This window comes from Cetorhinus maximus, chromosome 20 (assembly GCF_964194155.1).
Source record: "Cetorhinus maximus chromosome 20, sCetMax3.hap1.1, whole genome shotgun sequence".
Classification (NCBI taxonomy): Eukaryota; Metazoa; Chordata; class Chondrichthyes; order Lamniformes; family Cetorhinidae; genus Cetorhinus; species Cetorhinus maximus.
In genome coordinates, this window is record NC_135898.1 from 17,118,998 (window position 1) to 17,131,424 (window position 12,427).

Here is a 12,427-nt window from a genome sequence, read left to right on the forward strand (position 1 = left end):
CTATGATCCAGGTAAACCATTTCTTTAGCTTTGAGGATACATTTTTCTCTTTTCAAACATACTCCGGCTTGTGAGAAATGCTTCAGTACCTCATCCAGGTTGGCCAGGTGTTCTTCATCAGTTAGTTCTGTTGCTAGGACATCATCGAGATAAACCACAACATGGGGCAAACCTTGAAGTAAATTTTCCATTGTCCGTCGGAAAATGGCACAAGCCAAAGAGACTCCAAAGGGTAACCTGGTATATTGATATAACCCCCTACGTGTGTTGATAGTCACAAAATCCCGAGAGGCCTTTTCTAGCTCGACTTGCTGGTAAGCGTGGCTCATGTCAAGTTTCATATATGCGGTTCCCCCTGCCAGCTTGGAGTACAATTCATCAATTGCCGGTATAGGATGCTTGTCAAGTCTGGCCACTTTGTTAACGGTCAACTTGTAGTCACCGCATATTCACACGCTCTGGTCAGTCTTTAGTACTGGAACTATGGGTGCTGCCCATTTGGGAAATTGTACAGATTGTAAGACTCTCAAGCTTTCCAGCCTGTCCAATTCAACATCAACTTTTTCTTGAAATGCATAGGGACTGGCCTCGCCTTCAAGAATATGGGGGTTGCCACAAGGGATCGACATGGATTTTAGCTTGCAGCCCTTGAATCTTCCCAAGCTCTTCCCTGAAGATGGAGGCATATTTCTGTAATAGTTCTTGCAGATCTTTCATTCTGAGTTGAAAAATCTCCATCCACTCCAACTTTAATTCCCTCAGCCAGTACTAACCAAGTAGACTTGGATCCTTCTCTGCTACTACTGTTAGGGGTAAATTAACAGACTGATTTCCATATTGTATTGGAACCTTTTAATATACCTATTACTCGTATGTCTTCAGTAGTATATGTCTTTAATTTAGCATCTGAGTTTTCCAGATTTAATGGGTGGTCTCCCCCATTCAGATATTTGAACGTATGTTCACCTATAACTGTCGTGGATGCCCCTGTATCCACCTCCATTTGGATGGGTTTCCCGTTGACTTCCACTGTCATGTAGATTGGCTTTGTTTTACCAATTTTTTAGTTGTGTAGTGAGTAAATATCTGACTCTTATTCTTCTGGTTCTTCTATTATCTGGATTTTACAATTTCTACCTTTTTGCTTAAAGTTTTGTCTTAATCTGTCTTTACAATATCGCGTAATGTGCCCATTACGATTGCAGTAGAAACATTTGGCTCTTTTAAATTGTCATTCATTTGCAGGCTGTCTGGTTCCATTTCTGGCATTATTATTGCAGGTTTTTCCTGTTAAACCATTGCTTTTTGCTGGCCTGTTAATGGTGGCTATTTCCCGCCCACGGAGCCCTGCACTTCCACGCCATTTCTAACTGATGCTTCCCTCCCAATGTGAAGTACGACGCCATTTTGTGCTCCCTTTATTGCTTCTGAATCCTTGACTGTGCTTCCCATTGCGGGTGCCAACTCCAGCACCTTGCTGAAGTCTAAATTCGTTGCTGACAACAACCCTTTTTGAATGCCGTCTTCATTAATCCCACATACTAATTGGTCTCTTAACATGTCGTTAATCGATGTCCCGAACTCACAGCGCTCTGTCAGTTGTTTTAAGGCTGCTACGTAGCAAGCGACTGTCTCTCCATGGGCACGACTCCTTGAATTAAATTCAAAACACTACGCTGTTACAGAGGGTTTCGGCTGAAAGTGGCTTTTTGCAAGATTTACCAACTCATCAAAGCTCTTGGAATCTGGGACGTTGGGTGTCGTTAGACTACAAATTAGGCCATATGTTTTACTGCCACATGTCGATAAGAGGACCGCTCACCTCCTCTCCTCCCCTGATATGTCATTGGCCAAAAAGAAGAATGCAAGGTGTTCAATATAATGTGATCGGTGGTCTGATCAAACGGTTCGATATGATCAAACTGTGGCATACTGGAGGAGATAACTTCGACGACTATGGTGAAGGCTGTCCTTATAGTCACTTTGCAAGGTACAACTGATTTACTTCTGTTGAATTTCCGTGGCTTTCTTTGGCAATGTTAACTGTTCGTGTTTTGCCTCGTCACCAGCTGGTATGTTCCTGCTGTCGGGGCGCTTTGCTCAGCGAACACGGTTGCACGTCTATCTACTGGTGAGTGAGTTGGTAAACAAGATAACTGCAGACGCAGAGACCAATGTATGATGAAGCACATGCTGTTTATTAACACAAGTAACAGAGCACTAACACGTGTGCTTCTCCAACCAGGCCCTATTCTAAACTACTGATTAACATTGTAGCCCGCGCTACACAGCAATTGGCTAAAACAGTCACGTGGTCAATCTGCTTACATTTTCTTAAAGGTGTATTGCACCTCAAATTACCACAATTCTCAAATTCCATATCCTTCCAACTGTCTCTAGCATCAGATACTGCTTAATTCACCACCTTCCCATCATTCATCTACGAACAATGTCAGGACTCATAGCTCACATTCATAACTTTCCCAAACCTTAACTCACTTGGCACTGCTACAAGTCTGAAACTCACATCTGACAGCTTGCACACTTCCCGCTAGTCAAACATGACAGCTACATCAGCAAAACACATTACATAACATTCACTGAGAGACTTCCCTCTGCTTTGCAGAAAATGGTAGCGCACAACTGGAGCTAGCAGCAATTAACCAGAGGGAGACAGGCATGCCTGCATGTCCTAACCCCATTAAGGAGACATTGCTGGCCATTATTAGGATGGCCATTGCTGAGGCTGTGATCAGCAACAGGACTGAAACCATTGAAGATGATGGCACCCTCAGAGCTAATCCCTCTTCTCACATCCCACTTTCCTCTCACCACACAATCTCTTCTGGTTTACAAACCAGATGGCGTCAACATTCCCCCTCCACTCGTCTGCTTTTTCAATGGTGGAACATCAAGAAGTGAGTGATGATGAAGGCACAACACCATCAACTGTTTCATAATGGCAGCCACCAGCTCAGATACTGACACAGCGAATATCTGAGAGGATAGGTCAGAGGTGGAGTCTGCTCGCGGTGAGACACTGAGCACAAGTGGGCAGCAGCTAGGGCGGGGGGCAAGAATAGCGCTGGTGCCAGCTCACCAGAGTGTGGGGTCACACACGAGTTCCTCTGCAGAATAGGAGTTTAGAAGAGTAAGAGGTGACTTAATTGAAACATCTAAGATCCTGAGGGGTCTTGACAGGGTGGATGTGGAGAGGATGTTTCCTCTTGTGGGAGAATCTAGAACTAGGGGTCACTATTTAAAAATAAGGGGTCACCCATTTAAAACGGAGATGAGGCGAAATGTTTTCACTCAGAGGGTCATGAGTCTTTGGGACTCTCTTCCTGAAAAGGCAATGGAAGCAGAGTCTTTAAATATATTTAAGGCAGAGTTGGATAGGTTCTTGGTAAGCAAGGGAGTGATAGATTATCGGGGTAGGCGGGATGCAGATTTGAGAATACAATCCGATCAGATATGATCTTATTAAATGGCGGAGCAGGCTCGAGGGGATGAATGGCCTACTCCTGCTCCTTGTTCGTATGTTCATATGACATTGATGGAGCAGTTTACAGAAGAACAGTGATGGATATGCACAATGAAGGGCTTGGGGCAATGGGAAGCCTGCTGGAAAGCAGTCAATATCAAAGAGCATGGAGGAGTTCAGCACTAACTTGGCACAGAGCTTGGAGGCCATCCTTTCCAGTATGTATAACTCTGTTCTCACACTTCTAGACCCAACAGTGATGCAGGCACATGATGGCCAATGTTACAACTTCCATTGCAACATGTTTTTACAGTATCTCCTGCAGTTTCTAATCCAATGACTATGGCATCTCAGGATTTGTTTGCACATTAAACAAAGACGTCACGAGAATGGGAAGTTATTCAGTCAAACACCATGATTTGTTTATTGAAAATATATTTTCCAAACACAACTCTTTGAAGTCAATAAATAGCTGTAATCTGCAGCATGACTTAAATCATAATTTAGACTTTAGGATTAACAGTTTTGCTTTTCTAGAAAGGGCCCTTTGTGCCGGTTTAATTATATTTTGCTCTGATACCTGTGTACACCACTAAATCACAAGAAGACCAGTCTGTACCAAGGAAGCCAGAAATCATGTTATAATTAAATTATGGTTTCCTAAGCTTTTTTTCTTGCACGTTTTGCTGGAGCCTTGGCACCCAATTGGCAAACTATCCTGGATGGATCTAGTGTACCTTCAACACCTCTTTGTCCTTTTGTCTGTGACATCTTTTGGTTATCTCCACCTATCACTGGCCCTCTATCCAGCTCTACTTGTCCCACCCCCCCCCTCCCCCCCATTAAACCAGCTTATATTTCACCTCTCTTCTATTTTTACTTAGTTCTGTTGAAGGGTCATTCAGACTCGAAACATTAACTGTGCTCCTCTCCACAGATGCTGCCAGACCTGCTGAGTTTTTCCAGGTATTTTTGTTTTTGTTTTGGATTTCCAGCATCCGCAGTTTTTTGCTTTTATCTTAGTGTACGTGGCTACCTAGAGTAAGAGCGAGAGGGAATTAACCACACTCCATTGTTTTCAATACATATTTAAGGGTTTGTTTTAGATTAGAATGCTCAATTAAACACATTGTCATAACTTTTAAAAGGAAAGTGGATCAATAAAGAAATAAATACTTACATTTATGTAGCACCTTTCACAACCTCACGATATCCCAAAATGCTTTTGAAGTAATTTTGAATTAAAATCAAATGTATTTGAAATTGCATTTATTTTTGACAAATCAATTAAGCAGAGCATCAATGTTGTAATGTAGGGGCTGAAGAAAGATCAATTTAAAAAGGCTAAAGGGAGAATGATGAGCATAGAAGGGCTCCTCTAGGGCAGTACAGGCAGCGACAATGCTGTTTAAGCACTCCAGTGGTGCACTCAATTCCATGTGGCAGCTTGGCTTTCATTATATTCATGCTGTGCTTCAGTTGCAGAGGTCTGTCATGGGCAAGGTGGTTAGCGGATAGCCCTTCTTGCCCAGTAGTCACCCTGTAGCTCAGTATATTGGCTCAAATACTTATGGTACTGCCCGCTGGCAGAGAACAAAAGCATCAAGAGTACTACCAGGCATTCACCTACATGATGTGCTGGGCATTGTCACATACCAGCTGCACATTCAGGGAATGGAAGCCTTTCAGGTTGTGCATCTTTGGTACCCTGCCAAATGTGGAGAGGCCTGCACTCATGGCAAGGCCACATGCACATCCCACCTGCTTCTATCTGGTCGAAGAGAATGCAGTATTCTTCCTTCTCCTGGCGTGCAGTATGCCAGTCAGCTCCCTTCTACAACAGTGGATGGCAAACGGGCAGATGTTTCAGACATTGCTGGCTTCAGCCTGGAAGTATCCTAACACAAATATCCTGGCCATTGCCATCCACACAGCCAATGGCAGCGCCTTCCTCACCCTACTCTGAGGCTGCAGATCTACTTCAAGAGGTAGGTTTCAGTGAGTATCTCCATCGTAACACTGTTCTGTGGTGAGGTTGAGGAAAGAGACTCTGCAGACCCTGGGTGCATGATAAGGCTCCCTGCTGCAGCCCTTAATCTCTCCCTCCTCCCTACCCCCACCGTCCCTCTACAAGCACCTTATCTTCTTCTGTGTTGCCTCTGATCAATCTCCCTGTCAGACTGTTATTAAAGGAGATGTAACTCTAGCACCCATGACTGGCAGCAAATGGTCTAAAACCTTCAAGTCCCGAAACAAGCCCTTCACCACATGCAGCACCGCTTCCTGACCACTCCACCAACTTTAAGTAGCAGTATAAACCTTTAAACAAACTCAGACAGAGCCAATGGGAATCAATTAGCGACTAACATAAGAGTGGTTGATGATGCCTCTGGTTCTTTGTGCTGCTGAACACATGTTCAGCTTTGCATGTTTGAGAGACAGTGTTAGCTGGAGGTTGAAAATGGCAGCACTGGTGTTAAATCAGCATACACACTGACTGATGTCAATTTTGGACATATGCTCCTAACACCAGGGTTAATTTTCTCACCAAAATAGAGTCCTGCATAGGCTACACCAGAAGCAGTACACATGCGCTGATGCCATTTTTTACCCAAGTCAGCACCTCAAGCATCATAAACAGATGTGCCAAGGAGTGAAATTTTGCAGCCTGTGATTTTGTGTGTGAATAACATGAATGCGTCTAGTGAGAAGAGAAAGATGCCCTTCTGCTAAAATGTTCAAATGCTGCAGCAATGCAAAATTAACCAAAGACCATCCCTATTGCCTTCTCCCCTACCTCTGAGTAAGTGTGACTTGATCCACCCCTCCCCAGCTCATGACACAGCTACAAGCAGCAGCTGCCTGTGCGAGCAGTGGAAGAAACTTCAACTCACCTCCTGCCTTGTGGCGCTGATGACAATATAGCAATAGGGCACCTTCCTTGCTCTTTATTTTGATTGTGTTTATTAATTGCCATGAGATCAAACTGCCGCAGTGAGTGGTGTGAGTTTGTGGTGTGAAACCCAGTTTGTAAGTAGAATTTGTAGATTTCCAGCAAAACATTCCATTAGCTGCTAATGGGTTTCTGATCCTGCGCACAGGAATCGCTTGCCAATCCCACACAGTTTAATCGACTGGCATATTCTGGTATGCCTTGTGGAATGTCCACTTAATGCAGCTTTATCACTACAACAGCAGAGGAGTGAGATGTCACACGTAAGGACCACAACTTCTGTCATTTTCCTGCGTTGCCAACATCATAAGTTTAAATTATAACCATGATCTCAGAAAGCAGTTGCTGTTAATGACACGGCTGTAACCATTTACAGCTTCTCTAGATCAACCTTTCGCTTCTTTGTTTGTCTTGTCACCATCCCTGTTGCCATGTGTATTGTCATTTAATCACTCCTTCCTACTTCCCTATCACAGCACCATTGCACACCCTCAGCCTGCCCCTTCCCCCCTGCACACCGCCCACTATCCCACCGCAACCACCAACCCCATCCCCCACCAACCCCCAGCCTCCACTGGTTCTTTAATTGCTTCTAAATTGCCATATTCTCTAACTTCATCCAGTTCTGATGAAAGGTCATTGAACTGAAAAGTTCACTCTGTTTCTCTCTCCACTGATGCTGCCTCACCTTCAGAGTGTTTCCACCATTTTCTGTTTGCATGTCGGTGATGTCATGTTGTATAATTTTCTAACTTATGTTGTGAAGCATTTAACATTGCTTTGTCTATCATCAATTACACAACTTTTGTCCCTGGTGAGTTGAAACAGTGAGTTGGAGGCTTGCTCTTATTTATATCTTCGTGTTTTTCTCTCTATTTCCCCTCTGACCTTATGTGCAGCAGCACTCCCCACTTCCTGTTGTTCCACCATTGGCCTCGACCTCTGGAATTTCCTCCCTAAAACTCTCGGCCTATCTATTTCTCTCTCTCCTCCATGGAGACTGTACTTTAAAACTTTGTTGATCCTAATGTCTCCTCTTTTGGCTAAGGGTCAATTTTTCTTTGTTCCTGTGAAACACCTTGGGATGTTTTACTATGTTAAAGGCGCTATATAAATGTTGTTCACATTGCAGGTTGATGACTTGTCATCAGGTCATCGACCCAAAACTTTAACTTTGTTTCTCTCTCTACAGATTCCTCCTGGTCTGCTGAGTGTTTCCAGTATTTTCTGATTTTATTTCTGTCTTCCAGCGTCCATAGTTCTTTGTTTTTATATATTGTTGTTGTAGATTGTTTTTTACTCACTCCTGGGATGTGGCATCACTGTCTAGGTCAGCATTTATTGCCCATGCCTAATTGCCCTTGAGAAGATGGTAGTGAGCTGCCTTCTTGAACCGCTGCAGTCCATGTGGTGTAGGTACAGCCACAGTGCTGTAGGGAGGGAGTTCCAGGATTTTGACCCAGCAACAGTGAAGGAACAGTGATATATTTCCAAGTCAGGATGGTGTGTGGCTTGGAGGGGAACTTCCAGGTGGTAGTGTTCCTATGTGTCTGCTGCCCTTGTCCTTCTAGATGGTAGTGGTCATGGGTTTGCAAGGTGCTGTCTAAGGAGCCTTGGTGAGTTCCTGCAATGCCTCTTGCAGATGGTACACACTGCTGCTACTGTGCGTTGGTGGTGGAAGGTGTGGGTGTTTGTGGAAGGGGTGCCAATCAAGTGGGCTGCTTTTTCCTGGATGGTGTCGAGTTCTTGACTGTTGTTTGAGCTTCACTCATGCAGGTAAGTGGGGAGTATTCCATCACATTCCCAACTCGTGCCCTATAGATGGTGGACAGGCATTGTGGAGTCAGGAGGTGAGCTATCACCGCAGGGTTCCCAGCCTCTGACCTGCTCTTGTAGCCACAGTATTTATATGGCTAGTCCAGTTCAGTTTCTGGTTAATGGTAACCCCAAGATGTTTATAGTAATAGCAGGGTTGTAGTAATATCAGAGTTTGGGTTACTAATATACAATGTTCTGGACAAGGTCCGAATTCCTCTTGTTAAGCATAGCTAAAGAGCCTGTGCTAAATCTTTTTCACTCTCTTTTTCAGATGGGTAAAATTTGAAGAGAAGGTAGAAGAAGGAGGCGAGAGGTGGAGTAAGCCTCATGTGTCTACATTATCTCTACACAGTCTGTTTGAGCTGCGGACATGTCTCCAGACAGAGACAGTACTGTTAGATTTGGATGGATATTCATTGCCACAGATCATAGGTAAAACATTGTTTTTTCTTCTGCTATGAGCTGGTTAAAAATCTTTCAAACCAAGTAAGTCAGTGCACATGACCTGGACTATAATCTGTGTGAAAATGTTTCAAACTGAATTAAAGTAATGCAGAACGCCTTCTAGCTTCTCCCACACATCAACATACCAAAGCCAACATTATTGTTAATTCTGTTAAATGTGACACTAAGCATACACTGAGTATGCTCAATTGGCATTCTGATAAGATTTGGGCAAGCTGAAACTCTTCTGCCTTCAAAACAGATGCAGCAGGTGGATCCTTGTATAGGTGTACAAAATATTTAATGGGATAGAGAAAAGAAGCTTAGCACAACACTTTCAAATACAACAGAATAAGAGGTGGGAGAGTTTGAAGGGCAAAATTAGAACAGATGCCAGGAACATATCAATAGCTGAGGCATGTTGCCAGGAAGGCTTGTTGGGGCTGGTACACTGTTATAATGGTAGATTTAGCATTTTGAAACAAGAAGATTAAATGGACTGAAATATTTTCATCCAAGACTTATCTTCTGATCTTACAGGAAAGTGACAGAGTTACAGCAGAGTGTGGAAGGATGTAAGTTTGCAACCTTGGTTTCCCACCTGTTAATTGAGAGATCACAGATAACTTGAAACGCTAAAAGGTAGAAAAAGGCAATTTGGCCCACTAATGCCGAGTCAGTGTGACTAAATGACCAAAATATCTACAATTGCAGATGACATCATTGACAAGCAAATTGAAGATGGACTTATTAAAGCAGAGGTTCGAGACCAGATATCATACATCCTCCTGAGAAAGCATCGCCACCAAACCAAGAAACCCATCCACCGCTCACTGGTCGACATCGGGAAATCATCAACAGCATCATCAGGTAAGGAGAACTGCCCAAGCCCATGCATGAGGTGTCACTGAGGTCTTCATGACAAACATTAATGACAGTTCTTGAATAAGAAATCAACCGTTAGGGATGGGCTTTATCTCTCTTTTCATTTCTCCGCGTTAACAGATTTCACATTTGGGGTAATTGCCACACTGGGCAGCAATGTCTCGGTTTGAGCAACATTCTGACTTTTGCTGTGGCAAGGGTCTCTGTTATCAAAAAACCCTGCGTTATTCTCGCTTTTGTCATCAGCTGACTTCCTTCTAATTTGTTACTGTCCTGTTACACTCAAAGCCCTTTTAGCAATTAAAATAATGTCAGATTGTGTATTTTATAAATTGCTTTAAAGGCAGAGGTCCCCAAAATTCTTCTAGTCTGCAGTTTTGTGTTGGTCAGTTTCTGGATACTCAGTGTCTTTTGTGACTAACTTGTACCTCCTGTAACTTAGAGATAATTTCTGAACATACCAAATTGGAGGTGCTTCTCATTGCCACTTCAGTGCCTGCCCAAAATATAGTCAACTTAAGAGAAGGGGACTGCACTTATAGAAACAGGAGTTGGCCACTCAGCCCCTCAATCCTGCTACACCATTCAATTAGATCATAGATGACCTTTGCCACAACTTCATTTACCCACTTTTACCCTTGATACTCTCACCTGAGAAAAATACATTGATCTCAGTCTTGAACATTTCAATAAACTCAGCATCTACAGCCTTATGTGAGAGAGTTTCAGAATTCCAGTAGCTACTCTAGCAATAGCAGTAAATATGGTGGATTTGGACCGAGTACGGAGGACAATTAGCTAATTGTCATGTATCAGGGTTGGCAATCTGGTGGATTGAAGAGGCTAGAAACGCCAGTCTGCTTACCTAAATATCTGAGCTCTGATACATGAGAAATAAAAAAGATTCTGACCGGCAAGGTAGTAAAACATAATGATGCTCCACCAAACTGTGCCAGTGGACAAAAAGAAAATGCATTTGCTGCTGCTCCTTCCCTACATGCTGATATCCTAATATCTGTCTGAACAATCTTAGGGAGGTGTCAAGCAGAAGTAAGGCCCCATTTGGAGGGATTGCTGAGAAAGGAAACTTGAGGGGCAATGTTCTTCTGCACTTTACTGCAGCTTGCTTTAGAAGAGTAATGAGACTGAAGCTTGTTGCTTGCTAAATTTCGCTCTGACATTTGGTACAGTGTGTGAGATTACAAAGGGAGTAGCTCAAAAACCAATGTCATCTTCAAGTGTGTGATTGGACATCCTGTATTGATGGTGCTTTGTGTATTGGATCATCTCATTCTCACCTTGTGCTACATTATGTACAAGTATAGGATCTCTGCACTTCTCTAATTCTGGCCTCTTGCGCATCCTTAATTTGCTTTGCTCCACCATTGGTGAGTGTGCTTTCAGCTGCCAAGGCCATGGTCTCTGGAATTCCTGCCCTGAATTACCCCACTTCTCTACACCTCTCTTCTCCTTTAAGACACTCCATAAAACCAATCTCTTTGACCAAACTTTTGGTCACTTGCCTTATAATTCCTGATGTGGCGTGATGTCAAAGTCTGTTGGGTAATGCCACTGTGAAGCAGCTTGCAACATTTTACTATGTTAAGAGGTGCCACATTATTGCAAGTCACTTTTGTTGTGTTACTTCATGGCTCCAGATAATGCAGCGAGACACGTGAATGGAAAAGATACGCGGGAGTTCCTTTCCTCTGAACACTATCTGCCCATCGGAAGCAAAACAGAGCTTGAGAAAGATTCTTTTCCACTCTCAGCTAGTGTGAGGTTTCAGCACAAACAGTGCCCAGGAGGATTTGCAGCCTGGCTGAGGCAGAAAAATGAGGCTGGTGTACGAAATGGAGATTGTCTCACGGATGGGCCAAGGATTAAGGCAGCAGAGAGCGATAGGTTTGCTTGTGTATGCTTTCTTTTTTATAATGCTGAGACTGGCAGCCAAAGTGGGAAAGACATTCCAGTGCCCAGTAAGAACAGAGAGAGAGAAAATTCTTGCCATGCTTGTTTCATGTAGACACGTTCCAATGATCCCCCTCACTAACTATATATCTTTGTTTCTTCCTTTACTAACTGTTTGAATTACCACGTTGCCTGCAGCTCGCAGTCCCAACCGAATCCCTGGCACTGGGACAAACTTTTACCGATCCACTGAAGACTTGGGAATGAGGCAGGCTCCCAGTTATGGACGGCTACGTAAGTCACCTACGCAAGTTACCCAGTGACCGGGTAACTAAGATGAAGGCACCGCATGTAGCCTACATGCATGCAATCTTTCCTTGGTTAATGTCCAAACAAACTTGCCAATGAATTGAAGGATTTCCTTCAGTTCCGAACCACCAACTCATTCGTTCCACTATCCCCTCAGCCCTTTCTTTTTCTGTTAGAGATTATCCTTGTGTGTTCCAAATTGAGTAAGATAATTATGTATTTTTTCTACGTTGCAGGTCGTGCTCAAAGTAGAAGCATGAATGACATTGCAGATACTCCCAGCACAGACCAGGTAAGTCTCAATCATGGCCTATGGATGGAAACCATCATCATGCACTGGTTATTTGAACTGTTAGATGATTTCCGTTTTGAAGTTAAATTAGCACCATTTTCATGATCATGTTAGCTGAATTTTTCCTGCCAGACTCAGCAAGACTCTCCTCTCTCCCTGGGGTGAAGGTTTCCAGCATGCTGTATTTGCCAGGGCACAGCAAGGGCAACTATAACTGGCCTCAGTTCCCTTGGCTGTGAGGAGCAGCATAGAAAACTTAACCTGAGTTGCTTTTCCTGAGAGGTATCCCATGAACCCTGCTACAATGTAAGTGTGTATGGACTCCAGTTAA

At 43.5% G+C, this 12,427-nt stretch overlaps 1 protein-coding gene across 4 annotated transcripts in view; it reads left to right on the top strand.

The window, feature by feature from the left end:
* LOC144694900 (electrogenic sodium bicarbonate cotransporter 4-like) overlaps positions 1-12,427 on the top strand; it is a 70,438-nt gene that overhangs the window by 7,815 nt on the left and 50,196 nt on the right. For 3 of the 4 annotated variants that reach the window (XM_078565635.1, XM_078565637.1, XM_078565636.1), the window contains exons 3-6: positions 8,527-8,687; positions 9,414-9,569; positions 11,694-11,789; positions 12,041-12,096. In XM_078565635.1, the coding sequence (XP_078421761.1) occupies positions 8,527-8,687; positions 9,414-9,569; positions 11,694-11,789; positions 12,041-12,096 (469 nt within the window). The remainder of the gene's footprint in view (positions 1-8,526; positions 8,688-9,413; positions 9,570-11,693; positions 11,790-12,040; positions 12,097-12,427) is intronic. The other variant, XM_078565638.1, reaches the window with a different exon arrangement.